Source organism: Triticum dicoccoides, chromosome 2B (genome assembly GCF_002162155.2).
Source record: "Triticum dicoccoides isolate Atlit2015 ecotype Zavitan chromosome 2B, WEW_v2.0, whole genome shotgun sequence".
Classification (NCBI taxonomy): Eukaryota; Viridiplantae; Streptophyta; class Magnoliopsida; order Poales; family Poaceae; genus Triticum; species Triticum dicoccoides.
Window position 1 is genome coordinate 393395009 of NC_041383.1, and position 22581 is coordinate 393417589.

Consider the following 22581-nt stretch of genomic DNA (forward strand, 5'->3'; position numbering starts at 1 on the left):
ACCACCGCACCAGTCTCCGACGCCACCTCTCGCCCTCCCACCTCCCCCCGCCGCATAGCGGCGCGCGTCACCGAGCCCGCAACCACCGCACCAGTCTCCGGCTTCACCTCTCGCCCTCTGACCTTCCCCCGCCGCATCGCGGCGCGCGTCCACGAGCCTGCAACCACCAAGCCATCTAGCCGCGACCACCGCACCATGCTCCGGCGAGACGCGTGCGACTGCTGTCGACGCACGCATGGAGCTTCATCGCCCAGACGCGGGTGCTGGATCCCGTCGCCCTCCGGTCGGATCCGCGGCGGTGCTAGTCTCCGGCGAGTTTGACGGTGGATGCGGAGCGCGGTGCCTGGATCTACAACGCCAGCAGCTCCGGTACGCAGATCCGACCCCTTTCCTCCTCTACTTTTCTTTTTGATGATTCCTGAACTGATCTTCTCCTCGCTGCTCTATCGAGGCGCCGTGACCCGGCCTCACAGGCTGGGCCAAGGCAAAGACTGCTCCCCGACGGCCAAGACACGGCCACAGTGATGCAGCCTGTGGTCTACATCGCCTACCACTCCGCCGTCTTCCGGAACCCCCACCACTTTCGCGGCAGGTGAGACAGATGGCCCCTCCATGACGACAATGGTAATAATTACCGTAGCATGCCTCTTTTTTGGTAATTAGTTGTTGCACTCAATTCAATTAGCCTACTAACTAATCACCAGTGATGAAAACACATCACCAGTTTTGGTTCAATTTCTATGTATGCACATGATTCAAGTATCTTCAGTGAATGAATAAGCAGCAACATTTTATGGTTCAAGCAATGAATAGATTCTGTTATTACCATTGGTCTTTAAGTTCGTTTGTTTCAAGTGATTTGGCTTATTACTGCTCTCATGGCCATATTTCTGCTCTATGGTTGTTTACACCTGCCCATGGCATGCTAATGTATAAAGCCGCCTCTGCTCTCAGACTAAATCTATATGTAATATGGTTCAGATTTCCTTTGCTGCAGATCTCCAAGTGGCGCGGACGAGACGGCGATGTCGGCAGGAGGGCACTTTGCAGCCCCTGGCCTGAGGAGGATGGGTGCACATAGCCACCAAGCCCTCTGCTCCTCTTCTTCCAAGGCGAGCGATCAACGACGCATTGCTCCAGCAGGTAGAACGTCCCTCTCCCTCTCCTCACTCACCTGCTACTATGCTAATCTTCCAGTGATTGTTATTTGTTAGCTAGCTAGTTAAACGACGTGCTTTTCTGCTAAATAAATGACCAATTAGCTAGGTAGACGCAGTGTGCTATGCATGTGGTTGTTTAGGTTCTTGCATATGTAATGTAAAATAAATGAAAATATAGGCTGATTCTACTGTAATGCATTATTAGTATCAAAACCTAGCTAATGGATATGCCTATGCCATGGATAATTAGAAGGTGAAGTTTGTTTGATTTCCTCACTGCCTGTAATCATGGTTTCAGTTTATCGGTATTCTGTTCTTACTATTGTTATTTACATGGCTTATGGTTAATTATATGGTTCCTGGTTATGCCCTGATAGCTGGGCTTGGGCTTGTGCACAAGTTATGGCACATTTTTTTACTTAGTAATTTTGATTTCTTAGTGTTTTTAGGACACCCATTTATTCCAGCTGCACTTTATGGAAATATAATAAACTAAATAGCAGACAGTGCTATGATGTATGCCCGTGCGTTGCTACGGGCCATGACTGATAGAAATGATAGCCCGTAAAAGTAATTGAAAATCCACTTTACTTGTAATGTAAGTTGATAAAAACACCTTAATAGAACGATGTGTACACACAGAGCAGTGATCCAACTAATTATCTTTTATAAACTAAGATCTACTTGATGTGTTTAAGATATTTACGTACAATGTGAGAAATGTTGTTTTTTAGCTTCGTTCCCGTGGTACAATGTAAGTCACATCCTGATTTTAGTGAGCTTTATATTGTAGGCTACTTCTAGATCATTTGGTTGGTGTTTTCCTTAAAATAACTTGCTAGACTATGTGACATTGATGTCACCGCATAGAAGCTGCTCCTTTCTTCTTTTCTTGATGGAGAAAAAAGTAGTCATTCCTCTGCTCACTCACCGCATAGCCGCCTCCTACTATTCCCGCAAAACTAGCTAACCATCGGTTATCGCCGCATCTCATCTCCCCGCCACAACATCGTCGATGCCATCTCTCCCAGGAACCACCCCTCCACCCAATGGTGTAGCCCATCCGCTCCTCTCTCCATCGCCCCCCCTCATCCATGGCATTGCCAGCCCCATTCTCTCCCTACCATGACGTGGCACACCTCCTTCAACCCCTGAAAACTTCTCGTGCCGCCATCTCGACATCGAGCCAGTGTGCCCGCTGGTCTGGCATCCTGGGTAGGTGGATCCACCCGGGAGGTGCAGAAGGGACCGCAACTGTTTGTTGGTGCCAGCCATGTAGCTGACCCATTCTTATGTGGTTTGGACAACGTTGGGCAGAGTGGTGTGGCACTGCGAGGAGGGATACGCCTTCATCGTCATGGCTGGTCACCCTAGACCGATTCCCAGTGCCAAGGAGTGCACACCGTTACGTGAGGGTGCAGCCAAGGCAATGCGACCCACTACTCAACGCAGTGCCGCCACCCTCTCCGAGTGTGGTGGCCACCATAGGATTGACACTATGACTCTCAGGTTCCATCCCACTCGCCTACTTATGTGATGCTGCTGCGAGCATGTCTTCCTTCCTTCTGATTAGCTTCTTGGATTATAATTCAGTCCTAGTGACCATTGACTTAGAGCGATCAAGTGTCGCAAAGTCACACACTACACCTTCATCATTTCTTTTCTTCTTTTGCGAGGTAAATGATAATTTTATTCCAAAGGTGCATAATTACAATCATCATCCCTTATTTCTTTTTCTAGTATAATGGTCATGCATCGGAGCCTTGTATCACTAACCTCTTTGGGATGCAAATGGCATCTTGCTATACATTTGCTAAAATAAATTACACCCAAGCGGGTGTATACCTTTTAATATTGTTCCCACCATACCAAAGCATAACCTGATTGTAGTGGATATTCAATTGTGGCAGAGTAAAAGCCTAATAGCCTAAAGACGACTTGATAGACCATGTGACATTGATGTCACCACATAGAGTGGCTATTTTCTTCTTTTCTTGACGGAGAAAAAAACATTCACTCCTCTCTCACTCGCCTCACAGCCGCCTCCTACTCTTCCCACACAGCCAGCCAGCCACCGATTGCCGACGCATCTCATTTCCCTGCAACAGTGTCGCCACTGCCATCTCTCCCAGGAACCTCCCCTCCACGCCATGGTGAATCCCACCCGCTCCTCTCTCATTCCCCTCCCCGCCGCGCCTGATTCTTGTAGACTGTGACACTGCAAGTGTCCACTGGTGGATAGAGACCCATTATTGTTGTATGTTATTTATATGGACAATATATGTATATGCTGACACAGTGCAGAAGCAAGACATGAAGAATTTTTTTTAACTTAAGAGCCTTTTTTCTAAATGGCACAAACATCATCCACACAAAAACTCATCACTGTTTTTGAACTAACCAACCTAAACAAAACTGAATAAAAATATGAAAACTTAAGCCTTTCTTTTTGAGGCAATCGATGCTCATTGAGCTCATTTGAGAATTTATATATTTTAGTAAGTGGTCTGCTTCGAATGGTTATTGGTTCCTGATTAGAGTTCCTGTTCGATCTTTCTTGTAATTTCTGGAAACAATGTTGGTTACTCTAATTCTATTCTGGTTTCTTCGCACGGGCGTTCTACTTGCATTGTGGCGGCTTATGTTGGTTACTCTAATCTGGTTATGAAGCTGTCATTTTAATCATGAAATAGTCACTGTTCGATCTTTCTTGTAATTTCTGGAAACAATGTTGTGTCTTACTACCGCCTCTTGAATTTGTGCTAACTATACACACACTGGGCTGAACTGGGATCTTGGTATTTAACCATGATAACCTAAAGGTAGTTTCAACATGTTTAATAAAGTCACTTTTGCTTCTTCTTGTTGTGATATATTGTACTATTATATGGTCAGCTAGAAGATGAAAACTATATTTGTTGGAGTTGAGCTTAAACTAATTTCTTCATGTTGTTGATGTATTTTGTGGTTTCATGCACTTTCGTTCGTGAACTTGGAGACAACTTGGAGAATATGCTTATTGGACAGGCTGCTTCTTGGCAGTGCAAAGTAAGGAGAACAAGACACACAACCAAGCAATCAAAGTAAGTAAAAGCAGCACAATCTGTGTGCTTCCAGTTGTCACTGTCTAAAGCAGACGTTATTTGTTTTTTAGTCCTTTTCTTACATTGCCCTAATGTAGGTGTTGTGCAATGTGTTACTTAAAATAACTCATTTACCCACTGAAATAGAATTTTGTTATGTCAGCATTCACATCGGCCAAGTGTTTGTCAAATTGATCAACAAAGCCAATTTTGTTGTGCGGCAAAGTGCCCATCATGACTCAAGTATGTAGTCCAATGATCAATCATGCTATGACCACTCAAAAAATTGACCCAGCGAATGAAGAACGGCGCGGCAAAGCGTGTGACAGTTTCTAGGGAATATGAGTTTGTTGTTCCCTATGTCCCATGTGCATCACCATGAAGAATATCTTGGGAATATGAGTTTGTTATAGACAAAACAGTCTTTGATTGTAAATCTTCACAATATTTTTTTATTTTAGAACATCTTGTGTATATTTTTAAAGATTTCAAAAGGAAGACTTTTTAGGTGTTATCATCTATTACCTGTAGTTATGCACATACCTTAAATGTTTTACGTTTCTCATGACAGATCTTTCCCAAGCCTAGATATTCTTGCTGAGAGCTCCTTGATGGAATCACTAAGATGGACTTACAAGACAGGCATGGATAAAACCATGAGGTCCTCAAATGCATAGATTGCTCTGGTAAATTGTTCTGTTTGCTTAACTTGATGTTCAACTTTTGACTGTTCACTAAATTTTAGCACCACATACATAAAATGCAAGATAAAACATACTTTTGATACTATACATCAACCAAACATGATCCTAATATAACAACTATTACACTTTTAGAGAAGATAAAGATCCAGAATTGTTCGTGCCTAGAGCAACTCGCCTTCTTGATGCTCCTTGCTTACACAAGGTACTCCTTGGGAAATTTTCCTCCAGGACTGCTGTTGTGATGGCCGAAGGAAGAGCAAGGAGAGGGAGGAGGGATGGCAGAGGAGAATAACATATATAGGTAGCCCATGCGGAGAATAACTGGGTAGCAGATCATGGCTGAATATAATTCTACCATATATACCATTGTTACCATATATACCATTGTTTTCCATCAAATGCAGACCTGTTAATAAATTAGGAAAGATGTAAAAAAATCATAACTTACTAAGAAGAATTAAATTACTGTATTAATTAAATAAAGAACTTTTCATTGCTTGCATGCCAAGTTTAGCTACAACAAAGTTAAATTCACGGCATGCACACTAATCATTTTCCTGCTTAGCTAATTTTGTATGATTTAACAGATTGTAGTAATACTTAATTCCATAATTACGTAGTAATGTACAGTCTCAATATACTATTTGCAGTTGTAATATCTCAGAGACCACACAAGTTCGATGAATGATTTCAATTCCAGTTTCTCCATGGTTTTCCAATGCCAAAGGTAACCAATACTAATTCCAGTTTCTCAGTTGTTGTATATAGTTCTTTTTGCCAATTATAATTCATGACTTTATGGTTCGTGCGTTAATACGGGAGTTGTAGGATTTATAGAAGTATAGTAAGCTATAAATCTGCTACGTACTCTACATGGAATACAACTTACATTCACTGCTATAATTCAGCATTTGGTGTGAGCCTAAGACAACATACAACAACTGAATATTGCAGAATGTTGAGAAATCTTGGCCTACCTAGAAAGCTAGAAATATTTGCAACAAAAAGGCACCAAATCTCTATCTTCTGCCACATAGAGATCCCCAAGACCACCTGAACTTTCAATGAAATGGATGATTAATCACTACACCTATGTTTTTAAGGCGTCCGTAAGGCGTCGTTCAGGCGACGCCTAGGCGTCAGGGCGCCCTCCAGGCTCAAGGCGTAGGCCTTGCCTAACACAGTTGCGTAAGGCGTCCGCCTTAGGCTGTAAGGCGTCTGAAGCGTCCGCCTTAGCGCCGCCTTGCACGCCTCAGACCAATCAGACGCCTTAGCCTGTCAAGCAGGGAAATAGAGATTGCACGCGAGAAAGCTGACCTGGGCGGGAACACAAGCGCGGGAAACATTGGTTCAGGTGCGACCAGTTATGAGAAGGGGAAAGAGAGAGAGAGAATCCACGCGAGAGGTCTCTCATGTCTCTTCTCTGGACCATTGACACAGGCTTCCTCCTCAGATCTGCGGCAGCCGCCAGCCTCCTCCCTCCGGCCACAGTTCCTCCCCCTCCTCTCTGGCTGCAGCTCCTCCCCATCCTCCTCTGGCGCAACCCTCTTCCAGCAGATCAGTGTAGCTAGATGTGCTTGCCTGCTCCTTCTCATCTGCATCTGTTTCTTCCCAGATCTGCTTCTCCACCCACAAGGCAGCAGCCCCACCACTGCTTCTCTCCTTCCCCATGCTTGATATGGCTGCTCTGGTGATTTGGCTCTTCTCTCTTTTTCTTTGACAGTAGCCAGGTGTACCTGCTCTCATGGATCTACCAAATGATCCTATAGGAGAAGAGCTATATCAGATGATCCAGCCTGGAAGTATGGGTTTTGGCCAGATTTAGAGAGGAAAGATTTACTCCAGTGTACATTATGATCCTAGGAGAAGGCTAAAGCAACACTTTTCTGGGGGTTCCAGTGATGCGGATAAGTGTCCCGAGGCATCCATCGGGATTAGGATAGAGATGCACAATTGCAACATGTTTTTATTTTGGCTATTCCATAGCTGGCATGTGACGATTGCCGACAAAGTAAACCTCGTATCGTATAGCAGTGTGTGTATGGATGGAGTTACACGATACGAGTTAGTATATGATGTGAGGCATGACTGAAAACCTCATTTGCCGGCTGAACCTGCAATGGTCCTTTACAAAATGCCTCTGGTTCACCTGGAGCAACAAACCTGCTCCTGACCGCACGGATATTATAGTACAAAATATACATAGAAGCCAAAATATTTAGATAGAACCAAAACAAGCAGACAACGTTTAAACGAATACGAAGCTAGAGGGTGCCATCAAACAGTTTATTCTCTACATATATATAATCAAATCCATTATTCATACTGCCAAAAGGATAAATCTCAATTTGATCCCTGACAAGGTTCTATTAGCTTATTATATTTGCGACATTCGATTTAGCATTAGTCCATAGTCATTCCTCCAAAAACCTCAAGCATGCTGTAATTTCAGCTGGGATGTTTATAGCTGCTTCATTGCCTTTGATCATCAGCATCTGGACCAGCAGGTGCTTTCTGAGCTGTAGTGAATCCTAGAAAACATAAACAACAATTTAATAAATAACTGAAAAATGATATGCACAACAGACCTACGTGATAGGAAGCCCATAAATTTATAATTAACAAAGCTATGTAAGACAGAAACTTGTTATATATGCACATACTGAAGTCCTGGACATGTTATGCCCGAGAGTATCATCTTGGTGAGCCATCTCCTGTAGGACTTTCAATCCAGAGTCCAGGCTGTGACCAAAAAAATCAATATGTTAGAACCTATATCAGTGTGGCTATAATATGCATAAACAATTTAAACTATTACCGCTGAGCTGTAATATAGGTATGATCTTGTGGCCAATCCACGAGTTGGGGATTCAACCCAGGCCTCCCCTATTGCAATACACTGCCAAATTCTTGCAAAACTATCATGGCTTCCTTCTTAATTTCCTTGTCATGAAAGTCCTCTGAGCCTAGGAATGACTCATTGGAATGATCAATTATGAGAGTCCTCCTATTTTCAATATTAACTGCAAGGAGGCCATAGGAGGAATCCACCAAATACAACGGCAATAGGTACTGCAATAGGTATATAAAGTTAATGGCGAAAAAATAGTATACAGACCAATTTTTAAGAATGAAAATCCTTACAATGGACGGGGTCATGAGCACATTGTATTTCGGCAAAGGCCGTTCAATGACATGGTTGATCAACAAGTTGGTGCGTTCAGCTTGGCCTACGCCAGCCTGACTGAGCACCCGTGCTAGGCGAAGGAATTGCAAATCAAACATATGCGTTGAGCCAACAAAGTCTGTTCCCGCGTTCCTCTGTATCGCGTCGCTAATAAGCTTACGAAATCCAAGATCGAAGCAGCTCGGATTGACCCATGTATCACCTCGCATGGTGTCTTGGATAGTCCGTAGACTTAACTCGATCAAGAATGGACGAGGGCTCCTTATCCATATTGTGCTGCAAACAAACCAGCATGATAGCAAATCTGTTAGAAAAATAAGGGGTATCAAAAACATGTAGTACTTAAATGTGTGGGCAAACAACAGTACATTTTTTCAAACCTTTAGTAAGGTTTGAAATGTATGTATCTTATAATTAGAGTTGTACTGTCATTTGAGGAGAGAAGTACTATTGAAAGGTCAGGTTGACTTTCTGTAGTATTACAGTAAGAAAAATTCTGTAGATTGCAATGTATTGTTGTAAAACATGTAGTACTTAAATGTGTGGGCAAACAACAGTACATTTTTTCAATAATTTAGTAAGGTCTGAAATGTATGTATCTTATAATTAGAGTTGTACTGTCATTTGAGGAGAGAAGTACTATTGAAAGGTCGGGTTGACTTTCTGTAGTATTACAGTAAGGAAAGTTAACAAAATCTATTATGACATGTTAGGTTGCAATGTATTTCTGTAAGAAAAATTCTGTAGATGGTACATGTATCATGCACCAGGACCCGTTAGATTATACTACCGTCCAAAGAAAATTTGTAGTTTAAAAGCCCGTGCTGCGGATGGTACTATCATGGCGTAATGTAAAAGGATAATAATGGTACATATTCATTTTTTTGCAGCCACTACGTTAGATCCTAAGAACCTTTTGGACATAGAAGGATAGCATGATCCTAACCAGTACATGCATGCAATAACTTATGAACGTGACCAACTAATCGCCATGGATTAGGTGAAATAACAGATATTTACTCGGGTTTAAAAAAAGAAGCCGACAATGCACACTATAATGGTAGTGATCTGCAGCTAACAATTGCATATATAGTATAGATGGAGTTTAGGGCTGCCAGAACAAACTCTAATTCCTCCTCGTCTGAGGAAACCATGACGTAGTTGTACATGTACTCGACTACGTCGTCCACTCTATCAAAAATGGGCATTGCAGCCATTACCGCAGGCAGAAAGTAATCTTTGCACGAGGATGAGCGAGCGAGGGGAAATTGGACTATAGTGGTCAAACAGCCGGACGATATATATATGACAGTCAGAGGGGAATTGTCCGGCACCAGGTTGGAAAGTGCCCCTTATCATTCCATCCGTGCATTTTTCCATTACAAAACATTGCTAATAAACGGGAAAACATTTATTTTTGTTCCTTTCTGCACCTGGTTAATAAATAGACGCCGGATTACATATCTATTACATAAGGAAACAATAATTACAAAATCGGGAAATGAATAAACTCTGTTGATCAAGATCACAGATTACTAAGTATGCCGATAATATATCATTTTCTTTCGGATATTATATGTGTATTTTGGCTTCATTTATTTTGGATATATATTATTAAGTCTGCATTTATTAAAATTAAGTTATTTGCTATTTTAAAATTTGAGGTTATGTTTTAAACATGCCATTAAACTATAACCTGCATGCTACTTCGCACTCGTGAGTATCGAGATGGATCAGTTTGTGCAATAAATTATATTGTATTTATTGCTAAAATATGAAAGTTATTTCTCTTGCCTTTTACAAAATAGTAAGCGTGCACGTGCAATGCACGTTTGATAATGCAATCCATTTTCTAAATTCCATCTTCGTCTACAATTTTTTTCAAATAGGGACAGCAAAAAAATGGAATGAGATTTGTAATGAACAACCATCATTTGGGATGATAAGTGCAATATTTTGCAAAATTAATTGTTTGAAACGAATACTCTGATAAATATTTTCAGTCAATGTTTAGATCATACGTAGTGTTGTGGAAATCCCACCAGTACAATGCTCAAATCATCAAATATCATCTAATCAAACACATGTGTAAAATCGTGTAGTACATTTGTACAGCAAAGTGGACAACATGTTCCTCTCTACATGCTTATATGCTTCTTTAGATCCAGAGTCCATCAAAAAGAGAAGTCTTCCAATCTACATGTGATAGGCTAGAATGTCAACAACTTAGAAATTGCATAATAATCATATTCAGAATATAATTAAAAGATCATAATCACACATTTTATTTTCACACATTGGTGGCACTTATTTGGGATTAGTTTAGCACCAAAATAATTGCTCTAACATTACAGGTGGACATTTGCCTAAAAATAAAATTAAAAGGCAGCAATAGTCCAATCCAACGCTGGAATGATCTCCTGTACAAGGAATGCAATCTCTCATTCCATGACCATAAAATACCAAACGTCATATGATAGGATCAAGGTAATAACAAATGACTTTAAATAGGACTATCGGGTTCTCCTTAGATAGAACTCAGTCCTCTTAATTCACAACTTGGTACACACAAAACTTGCATCCTTAGATAAAAAAAAGGCAACTGAGTGAGCATAAAAAAGCAAACAAGCAGCTACCTTAATCAGTTAGAAGAACCACGATCCGACCCTTAGATCACACAGTTATAAAAAAATAAGCGAGTACACGGCAAAAGAAGCAAGTGAGCAGCCATCTTACTTTATTACACTCACCAAAGTGATTACCTGCAGCCTTGCTACATGCAGAAGCTTTGTGGGTGCAGATCGGTTGTGCGGAGGCGCCATGAACACGGGGTCTGAACTATTTGTTAGGTCTGAACTATTTCAGATGCGCAGTAAATTCATGAGGGTAAATGAACCAATGAAAAAAAATTATATGTAACCTGAACTGAACTGTTAAGTAATTAGTTTGGATAAGTAAAAGTACCAACTATTCTAATTTTTTCCCAAATATTGTACACTTCAGCGATCAGACACTGGAACAACACAAATACAATATGGGTCATGAACATCTGCAAGAAAACCTCCTTAAACACTGTACAACTAAATACGAAACCGGTAACACCATTACTACTTTGTGAGACAACTGAGAGGGACAAACGCAGCGTCATTACCCCTAATGAGGTTGCCGGGTTGACTGCTTCATGCAAAAATAACCGGTAGTGGACATAATGTGTGAGACATGTGACTTGTCACATTTTCCAAAGTCGCACGGGCATTTGAACTTATTCGCAAGTATGCAGGCTATCATTTTATTATCTATTTGAAGTACATATGCAAAATATATCTTCACAACATACACAATTTCCCTCCTGTGTGTGTTGGACTTATAATTCAGACCAATCAGAATTGTATAGTTCTGACCTAGCAGATGATTGCAGAGGATAATAAGGTCGTCCATAAACTTACATTCAAACATACTATCAAAATACCAAAATAATAACAACAGATATGTTAAATTGCCGTAATACAAAAGATTCATTGCATGTTCCAGGTTATATCTGAATCACATAGTAAGCATGAAAAAGTACGCTTGTAGAATATCTTTAACTGCGAATTTCAAAGTCTCAAAAAAGAAATATATATGTAAAAAACGAATTACAGTTTATCTTGACCATCGCAAGAGTAAATGCTTTGTCATTACTAAACCTGCCAGTCTATTAAGACCAAACTTCAGCCTGTAAGGACTTCCTTGTAGACGATGTTCTTCATCGAGGTCAGTAAGGACACAGTCGGTCTTTTTCACTTCTTTGGATTGTCCTTTAGCTTCTTGGCCTTCTCCTTCGGCTTCTCCTTCTGAATGAGTATCTTTATGTTTCTCTTCGCGGTGGCTTGAGACAAAGCAACATATAGCTGACCATGAGAGAACACGGGATTGGGTAGATAGACACCAACAATCGGGATGGTCTGCCCTTGAGCCTTGTTAATGGTCATAGCAAAGCTAAGCCTTATTGGAAATTGCTTTCTCTTAAACTTGAACGGAAACATGTCGTTTTCAGATGGGCAGAGAGGTATTCGAGGAAGGATGACCCTCCTACCAGCGTGTTGTCCAATCACGATTTCTGCATCGATGGTGTTCCTCTCAAAACCTCTTACAACAAGCCTAGTGCCGTTACACAGTCCATTAGCTGGATCAATGTTCCTTAGAAGTATGACAGGGCAGTTCAGCTTTAGCTTGAGTGCATGCGGAGGAAGACCATTAGGAGTCAATCCATTCAGAAACTCCTGAGCGTAGTAGCCATACGGGTCGTCCTCCGCACTGTCAAAGCTATGGTAGATTACTTCATCTCCATGAAAACGCTCTATCATGCGGATGTTTATCTTGTCGACATTGTCGTTTGTACTGGAAAGGATTGCTCGAGATGTCATGTAATTTGAATCAGACATGTTGTCATCTAGACTTGGGAACACGTGGTCAATAAGCTTCTCCAGGTCGTCAACCTCACCCGAAGACGGCAGACAAATGTCTTCAGGGAGTAGTATGTTGCCTTGATTGTCGACATCCTCAGTGCCATTTCCGACCCTTAGCAAATAATCTGCAAACCACGTGTCATTATGAGCCCTCATGTTGGTGATGAGCCGAAGCTGCCGCATACCCTTCCATAGATGAGAACTTCGCAGGGTTGCATCAATTATCTGGCCCCGCGACCCCCTTTTGACGACCGGAAGCACCTGCCTAAAGTCCCCGCCAAAAACAACAGTCTTTCCTCCAAAGGGTCGGGCGCGTATTCCCATGATGTCGCGCATGCTATTGTCCAATGCCTCGACCGCTTGTCACTTCGTCATGCTGGCCTCGTCCCATATTATCAATGACGCCATCCTTAGCAGCTTGGCGGTTCCACTCTGCTTGGTGAAGCTGCACGAGGCTCCATCATCGCAGCTTAATGGGATCTTGAACCTCGAGTGGGCAGTCCTGCCGCCAGGCATGATAGAAGCGGCGACGCCTGACGTCGTAGTAGCGTTACCAATCTTGCCCTCGCTCCTCACCTTGGCAAGCATCGCCCTGTATAGGAAGGTCTTCCCTGTACCTCCAGGGCCATCAACAAAGAATACACCACCATCACCGCGTTCAACAGCCCCTAGTATCTTGTCGAATGCGGCCCTCTGCTCCAAGTTCAGGGAAGATGCCAATTTAGTGTCATCCATGTCAAACTCTACGGTTGATTCCTCGATGACCTCTTTTGCCTCGCCCTCTGTTGGGTCAAACGCATCATCTATGCTTGGAAGAGCGAAATCAACAATGTCTTTACCCATGGACTACAACATACCCCTAATGTCAAGCAACACCATCTGCTCCACCTCGTCAGGGAAATTGCGTGTTCGACGATAGTCATCTGACATAGACTCGAGGTGCCTATCCCATAAAGCATGCACGTCGCCTGGCTCGCAGTGCACCAAGATGGTTGCGAAGAGCCTCCTAAGAGAACATGGCATCGCCCACTGCTCAGCCTCATTAAGACAGTCGTCGAGCGTGTTGTCTGCCTCAATGAGACCCAACCGTTCAGCAGCCTCTCTAAATCTCCCACATAGCACACCGTCAACGGTGAGCAAGTCGTCAAAGGATGTTTTGCCTGCAACATGGTTTAGCAACACACGCAGGTAGTATCGCTCCCCCTCGGCAGGATTGGCAGACACTATGCGACCTATTTGAAAACGCTCGACCCGAGGCCTCCAAGACTTACTTTTCAGCTGCCACGTGAAGCTTCCGGGAAAATTCTTGTACAATATATGCCTAGCCCAAGGATGTTCCTGGTTAGCCTTGAAATACTCAGTTAACATGGATTTTGAAGCATTTTCGGAGGCGACAACATTCTTCAATTTAGCCTGCGCATTGAATGCAACCCTGTGCATATTCGGGAGATGAAGAGGAAACTGCAATACAGGCGGGTGATTGGCGCAAAGTGCGAAGCCAAATATCCTCCACATAGCCTCCAGAGGGGTAATCCACCTTGCGTCAACGTGCCTCTTGATCTCATCAATGTTACCATCGGCATCGGGCTGGTCGATGCTGAAAGAAGCCTTATCATGGCCCTTGTAAATGTACTTGTAAAGATATTTGACAGCCTTTATGCTAGAGCAGACCTCAATGTTGATGTGGCAATTGAACATCCGCAGAAGGTATGGATTATAAGGCACAACCCATCTGTTGTCCAACATCTTTCCTCGAACCTTAGCACGTCTACCATCGTCCCTACGCCGATAAATTGGGTAGGAGTCCTTCCCTTGTGATGTGTTTTCATTGAACGGCCGTGGGTATCTGCACTTGCATCCGTTTTCTTGCATGCATACATTTTTTGGGTTGAGAGCACCGCATGGTCCGTGCATCATATGTTTTACCACCATTGCATACAATTCCGGATACTTATGCTTGTCTGGGAGCTCAGCGGAAATGAGTCGGTCATACTGCTCCGGGATGATAAGCTTATATGCTGAGTCCATGATCAACAAAAAATGTGCATGGGGAAGGCCCCTTTTTTGGAACTCGACTACGTAAACATAAGCAACAACAACACCTAGAATATGCTTCTTGAACAAAATGTCTTTCATAGCCTCTATTTGCCGTAGAACACGCGAGCCACAATATCAGGTCGGTCTTGCGCCGTCTGACCAGGCAGCAACTCATTCGATATCTCTTCCCATTTAGGATTGCAAGTCATGGTCAAGAAGATGTTAGGCTTCCCGTATGTATGCACAATTGCCATGGCATCCATATGTCTCTTTTTCATGTCGCGGTCACCACCAGGGTATGTTCCAGGGAGCACTATTCTTGTCCCAACAGCGCTTGCTCGCGTCTCGCCCGATGTGATCGCATCAACAACACCTTTATACAAGTCGGCCCAAATCTGCGTCTGGTTCTTCCTGAACCACCTCAACCGACAACTCTCAATCTTGACATACATGTCGACCGCCCATTGCTGCAGCAGGCGTGCTCCAGAGAGTATGGGATTGAAAATGGCATGTCGTGTCTGTAGCATGTAACAGTAGTAGTCTCTGACAGAGACGTACAACCTGCTATTCCCCTCTACACGTGATCGAGTACCATCAAAATGAGGATATAATCGAGAAATTAGATATTAGTTGTAACAAAATGGGATGCATACGACATACCTGCATCATCGTCATCATCAAGGCCCAATTGAGGATTTAATTCAACCTCCCAAGGAACATTACGTTTAGGTAGCTTCGGATGCCAACCTAGTTCCCCCTTGGATAGAATAGGGGATAAGACAATGGGTCATATGCTCCGGAGGTCACACTTATACTGTGCCTTTCATGGTTGTTACCACAAAGTGTTATCCTCCGATCAAACCTTTTTGCTAGGTCGTTGCCCTCAACCCAAAGTGCAGCGACCTCAGATGACAACGGTCTATTATATCTTCTTTGGTCAAGCCTCTTATCCGTGTTTAGGTCTATCCTATAATCGTCGAGGTTGTCCTTGTGTGCACCCAAACTCCTAAATTGCTGGGAGTACGAGTTTTCTTTGAGTATGTGTACTAACTTCTTCACGACATCCTGGTCTAATTGCTTGGTGGCTGCCTTACGATGACTTATGGTTGGGTCGTCATCATAGAAGCACAACTGCAGATGTTCTGGACTTGAGCTAGGCCCGAACGAATGCACATTGTGGTAGATGGTGCCGTGTGCCCTGAATGTGTACACCCCAGACTTCATGTTTGTGTAGTTCTCATCAAGGCTGACGCCAAGGGTTGTGAATGCGAAATGCCCATTGAAGAACCGTATATTTTCACGAAAATGTCTAGAATCTGCATCCATGCTGGACCATAGCCTCATCAGCTCTGGGATTGGTTCCGGTTGCGTAAGTTCGATCTGGCAATTACAACAGCAAAACCCGTCGGTCTCAGACTCAAACTTTTTGGCATTGCAGTGTTTGCAGTTTGCGGCGAGCTTGAGGATGTGAGTGGTGTCTGGTATGTTTGTGTAGACAAAGTCTAATGGATCAACCTCACTAGGTATAGCAGACGACATGCTCGCTTCCTCGTCCTCCTCCATGGTTTCATTATCGGATCCTACATGCATTTGTTCAAACATGATGTTCACAAAAGCATTTCCTAACAAGGATAATTAAAAAAAGGCTCCACAACTTCATAGTTCTTAGTTGACCATACCTTGGTATAGAAACATGTAGTACTCCTCATCCATCAAGTCAGATGGCATTGGCTCATCGCCCATGACGCGGTCTCGGAAAACATCAGTGTCGTCTGCATTATCGTCATGGCGAATGTGTCAATAGATGATATCATGTCAGAAGGGGGTTGCTGAGAATGATCATAACAACGTATCCATAGCATTTTCATACTATTAGTAACAATGTGATTCGGCATGACCCTCGTAGGGTCATCATCAGATGAATCATCTTCGGCGGACAGAGAGAGGGGTATTGCGCGGCAGGTGGATGATGGACATATAGATGTTGAGTTTGCTAGGTCTGGACGTGGGAGTGCGAGGGATTCCTTGCACGGGGTGTTTTTTTTGAAGCATAAGTTGCCTTTCTCTTTGCACTCAACTGCCCCTTCTCTTTGCTGCATGACCTCCATTCTCGCAGCTTATCATTTTTTCCTTCAAGATCTTTTGATCCCTCATCCACTTGTTTCCGATATGTTGCTCGCCTCCTCGCGTTTGATTGCTCCACTTGATCTAGAGTTAAGTTACATTTGCGTTCCTTAACACGCTGCCTCATAGCTAGGTGGTAATCATGAATGTCATCAGAAGTGATTGTAGTGGAATGAGGCAATAACGCATCACTTTGTGTAAATGATGTGTGGATGGACCTAGTTGGGTCGGCTGGTTATACATGTTGATACAAACATAATCAGTACTGAATTAATTGGTAATTGGTACACAAGGTACCAATGAATTATCTAATGTATATATGCAATGCTTAGTTGAATCTGAAACGAGTGAACGTTAAAACATTGAAGTTCAAACGTTTGACTTGTATGAAAATATATTAACCATACTTAATGGCAAACATTATGAATATGTACTATAAAATGCAGATGGAAAATAAAGCATCATAACCTGATATCATAAGGGCGGGAAGATTTTCATCTTGGTGATTATCCACAGCTCGAGTTGTTGACTTTATAATCATATTTCTATCGTCAAGGTTTATCGACGATGTTTGTTCCCCATTAGTTATATCACCTAGAGCGATCCGTGGAACACTTTGGGTACCTGCATGATGATCTCAGGTGATGTACTCATTTATCTTCCGATAACAATCATATAGTTGGCAACAAAAGGAGTATCTCCATTAGCCGTAGTGCTGAACTATAGAATAATCGTACCCGATATGTCAAGGGCAGACATATTATCATGGAGATGCTTGTTAGCGGCTTCTACATTTTTCTTTCGATAACCACCTTGCATCGGAGCTTTTAAAGGCTCCTTGTTTTCGTCAGCATCCAGTTTGCCCTTACGATACGATGCCCGTCTCCGCGCGTTTATCCGCTCCCTCTTGTCATCTAGTAAATGTGGTAGCAAGATATGTTAGTACTAAACCTAGGAATGCATATTGAATCTAATTGTTCATTGGATTGATTATAAATCAAACAATCTTACCAGACATTGTAAGGGCAGGTTGATATTCATGCAAGAGTTTCTGTGCTTCCTCTTCTTTTTTCTTGTGATAAGCAGCTCGCCTCTTGGCGTTTATCTGTTCCTTTTTTTCGTCAGACATGAAACACTTTCTTAGTTAGTTTGCACACATTAACGACAGATCCTGTAGTGATCTGCTCGGATGTTGTATCGGGTACCGGTAAAGCTTGAGCATTTGCACACATTAACGAGTGTCTTCTGCCATCTATAGGATTCACATCTAGAGCCTCTGAAACAACACAAATACAATATGGGTCATGAACATCTGCAAGAAAACCTCCTTAAACACTGTACAACTAAATACGAAACCGGTAACACCATTACTACTTTGTGATATGTCGGCTCCAGAATCGCGTGTGAGACAACTGAGAGGGACAAACGCAGCGTCTTTACCCCCTAATGAGGTTGCCGGGTTGACTGCTTCATGCAAAAATAACCGGTAGTGGACATAATGTGTCAGTTTACTGCTAACCGTACAACGTCGATTCTTAATTATGTTTAATACTCACCTGAGATCAAATTGGAAGGCCCATGAACATATATGATATCAACATCAGTTTGTTGGGGAACAACCGGTTGCGGGGTTGTTCCATCTATCATACTTATCATCCTTTGGTAGTTATCACCATCAAGGGATTCCTCTGTCTTATCTGCAACCACTTCAGCAAATGTTTTCACAATCGGGATATAGGAAGATATGTATAGCAACTGCTACAGCAAAAACATTAACTTGGAGATACTTCTGACTTGGAGCTAACAACCGGATATATTAGATACATCTTGTTTCCTTGAAGGTGTCATATACTGCTGTAATATAGCATACTCGTACCTGCTAAGTCAAGGGCAGGGAGATGTTCATGGAGATGATTGTTGGGGGCGTCCACATTTTTCTTTCGATGTCCACCACGAATCGGAGCTATAAATGGCTCCTTGTTTTCGTCAGCGTCCGATTTGCTCTTACGATACGATGCCCGTCTCCGCGCGTTTATTAGGTCCCTCTTGTCAAATACTGAGTGAAACATCAATTTGTGAGAGAAGTGAACCTAGGAATGCACATTGTATTAATGGTTACTTATACTGATTAATAATCAAAGAAACATACCAAACATTGAAATGGAAGATTGATATTCATGATGTAGTTTCTCTGATTCCTCATCTTTTTTCTTCCGATAAGCAGCTCGCCTCTTGGCGTTTATCTGCTCCTTTTTTTCATCAGAGTAGATAACTTTCTTAGTTTGATTGTGGACATAGCTGGTAGATCGTGTAGTCATCTTCTCGAATGTTGAGTCGGATGCCGGTAAAACATGAGCAGTTGCATTAATGTATACTTGTCTTCTTCCATCTATATGAGACATCTCAGGAGTCTCTGTTGCAACAGAAGAGAAACATGATTTTTGTACATATGCAAGATCAAAACATAAAGCATGATAAGGTTCACAAATAAAGTAGAATCAGGTAATACCATTTACACTTTGTGATGCGGCTGTGGCGGACTCGTTTGAGATACAACTGAGATGCACAAATGAAGCCTCATTCAATATGAATGAGCTAGCCGGTTTGTCTGCTTGATGAAAAAATAACCGATAGTGGAAATAACTATTGAGTTTACTGCTAACCAAAAAGTGTCGATTATTCTTTATGTTTAGTTGTCACCTGATACCCTATCAGAAGGCTGAACATATGTGATATCACCATTAGTGTGTTGGGGAACAACCGGCTGTGCGGTGTGACTCGTTAAATCCCGATCTGAAGTTGGTTCATACAAGTAACTGAGATACAGTTAATCAAATTTAGACAGTAAAATTATGGGTACTCTCTTCGCATAGTCTCATACCTTGAATAATAGGGTTATTATCATCAAGTACTGTCTCATCCATCTCATTATGCAGAACAATAGGTTGCGGTGTGGATCCAACTGGCATACTTGGGGTATTTGGGTAGTTCTCAACATCATATGTCCCAACCAACTCATCTGCAACCACTTCTGTACATGAAACCACAATTGGGATCTAGCTTGACATGTATAGCAAGATTTTTAGGTTAATATATACCTGGAGGTACAGCCGTCGATGTCATATTTTCTGCTGCTTTGCTTTGTGGATTCCCCATACGTACCTGTAAGCACAGACTTTATAATCTTAACTCCCAAATGTGTACTAAATTTATGAAATGCTTTTTGCCAAGTTTATTATTGTTTTCTTCCTGATATGCAGATATTTCAATTAAATTCGGGTTTGCGATCCAACTTGTTACAAAAAACATGCTTTCCATTATGCCATAAAAACATATACCTGCATCCAGTATCATCATTTGAGTAGTTGATTGTTCTGTGGCAAAAAAAATGATCTGCTCGTCTACTTTAGTGATCATAGGTCAGAATATCAAATTTGCCACTTTGAATAGACATTGATAATCTATATAGGCAAAACAATAGCTTCGTAGAGTAGGTTATGTTCCTTTCAGATTAATTGACACATTTGTAGAACTGAAGGTGACAGTGTGAGGACAGTACTCATGTACAAGACATTCTTCTCTATGTATTTGCATATATAAACTGATTGGTTCTCTATGTGTCCATTAGTATCAGTGCCCGACCCTCCAATAATGGTAATCTGGGCTCTTGAGCAGCTCATAAGAACAGCCCTAAAGGCATTTGATCTTTCTATTCTATTTCAAAAAGAACAATAATGCCAAACATGTTTTGGGAGAGATATGGTCAACATGGCACAGATTTATCAATCCAAAACTTGATGCATCATGCTGGTTTGTGCCTTAACCGGCATCTACAAATTAAATCTTCAAATACAGCAAAATCAGAAGGAAAACAATTAATAAACACTATAGTTGCCGGTTTGCTAAGATGATACAATCACTCTTATATATTGTATGTAGTGCTTGCATATTCACTGCACCTACATTGGAGCTGGCGAGATCATCTACATTGGAGCTGGCGAGAGCATCTCAGGTACGCTCTATGCAGTTGTGTGTACATGTTTTTTTACTGTTGTGTGCACATCCGATTTTCTTATGTTTGCTTGTAATGCTCTTCTATGTGGAAGGGATAGTTCTTTCATCCTGTTATTCATACCTATGCATATATGCTAGATCATACAGTCCCAGCTATTTGCACTAACTATGCTATTAAACTTGATTGGTGATTAATGAATGGTTCCAATTTGATAGGAGTATACTTTAATGATGAATGAAACCATTGTAATGTAAAAAGGAACTGGATTGCTTTTTCTGGCTTGAGTTCCCATGCAAAGTATCAGGGGTAAAACAGACTTGATTATCCAACCAAAACTTTTCTGTTGTCTAGATACTGAAGCATTAAATCAATGCCATGCAGATCATGCATCCCGTCTGGGTGTCCAGGAGCGAAAGTTGGACGTTAATGTATTTGAAACAATGGATGTAAGACTAAAACAATTAGTGGATATTTCAACAATGGATGTAAGACAGAACCAATGCGCGGATCTGTTGAAAGTATGTACTGTAAGCGCATCTGTTGTAATACCTAATCAGGAACTGGGATCAGCCCCGGCAGTGTCCAGAAGGGAACCAATGCGCGGATCTGTCGGTTTCGCCGTCGGTTTCACCGTCGGTTCCAGTGAGTGATCAGCGGCGCCTCGAAAACGGGAACGCAGCGCCGTCCGCTGAAGGGCGGCGGAGGCGAAACTTAGGATCGGCAGCGGCAAAGGCAATGATGTCCGGTGGGGGCGAGGGGATGGATCGGGCTAGCGAAGGAGAGGTTGGCGGCGGCGGAAGATCAGATCTGGGCACGACGCATCGATCGGGAGGTTTTTTGGCGGTGGAGGTGTGACGTAACGTGGGCGGGGCGTTAGACGAATAAAAACCAGCGATGGTAGGGGGTGGTGGGAGGATAGACGAAAAAAACTAGCGAAAAAAAACCGGCGGACTATTCACCAACTGCTATATTAGGAGTAGAGATTGTTTAGATGAGTAGCGACATCTTCACTAGGAAGGCCGGCAAATTGATCTTTCATAACAAGATTCAGTAAAGCGGTATTGATTTCACAAGACTCGTCATTATTAAGAGGAGCAATCGGAATACTAAGGAAATCATTATTATTGGTATTCGAGAAATCACACAATTTGGTATTATCTTGCGCCATGGCAACAAGTAATCCAACACACAAGCAAACAGAAAGGCAACAGGAAAAAGGCAAATGGGAAAGAGAGGAGGAGATTGGGAAAGAGAGGGCGAATAAAACGGCAAGGGTGAAGTGGAGGAGAGGAAAATGAGAGGCAAATGGCAAATAATGTAACGCGAGAGATAGGGATTGCGATGGGTACTTGGTATAGTTGACTTGCTTGCGTGAGCCTCCCCGACAACGGCACCAGAAATTCTTCTTGCTACCTCTTGAGCACTGCGTTGGATTTCCCCGAAGAGGAGAGGATGATGCAGCAAAGTAGCATAAGTATTTCCCTCAGTTTTTGAGAACCAAGCTATCAATCCAGTAGGAGACCACACACAAGTCCCTCGTACCTACACAAAACGATAGCTACTCGCAACCAACGCAATTAGGGGTTGAAAATCCCTTCACGGTCACTTACGAGAGTGAGATCTGATAGAGAAGATAAATAATATTTTTGGTATTTTTGATAGATAGATGAAAAGTAAAAAGTAAAAGGCAAAGTAAAAGCAAAGCAAGTAAATAAAGCTATAGAGATTGATATGATGAGAATAGACTCGGGGGCCTAGGTTTCACTAGTGGCTTCTCTCAAGAGCATAGATATTCTACGGTGGGTGAACAAATTACTGTTGAG

The 22581-nt window shown here is 42.3% G+C and overlaps 1 protein-coding gene across 8 annotated transcripts; it reads left to right on the plus strand.

The window, feature by feature from the left end:
- Nucleotides 1-9: 9 nt before the first annotated feature.
- On the plus strand, nt 10-21289 carry LOC119363847. 8 transcript variants are annotated; one of them, XR_005174479.1, is made up of 9 exons: nt 10-592; nt 998-1143; nt 4159-4243; nt 4815-4929; nt 5176-5248; nt 5598-5674; nt 19680-19907; nt 20683-20755; nt 21140-21289. XR_005174479.1 is itself a non-coding variant. In XM_037629210.1 (5 exons), the coding sequence occupies exons 1-5, from the start codon at nt 236-238 to the stop codon at nt 4492-4494; spliced, it is 594 nt and encodes a 197-aa protein (XP_037485107.1). In that variant the 5' UTR covers nt 10-235; the 3' UTR covers nt 4495-4783. The 8 variants fall into 8 exon arrangements, 1 of the variants encoding a protein (XP_037485107.1); XR_005174482.1 differs by having other exon boundaries at nt 19680-19847; XR_005174478.1 differs by lacking the exon at nt 19680-19907.
- The last annotated feature ends 1292 nt before the right edge of the window (nt 21290-22581 follow it).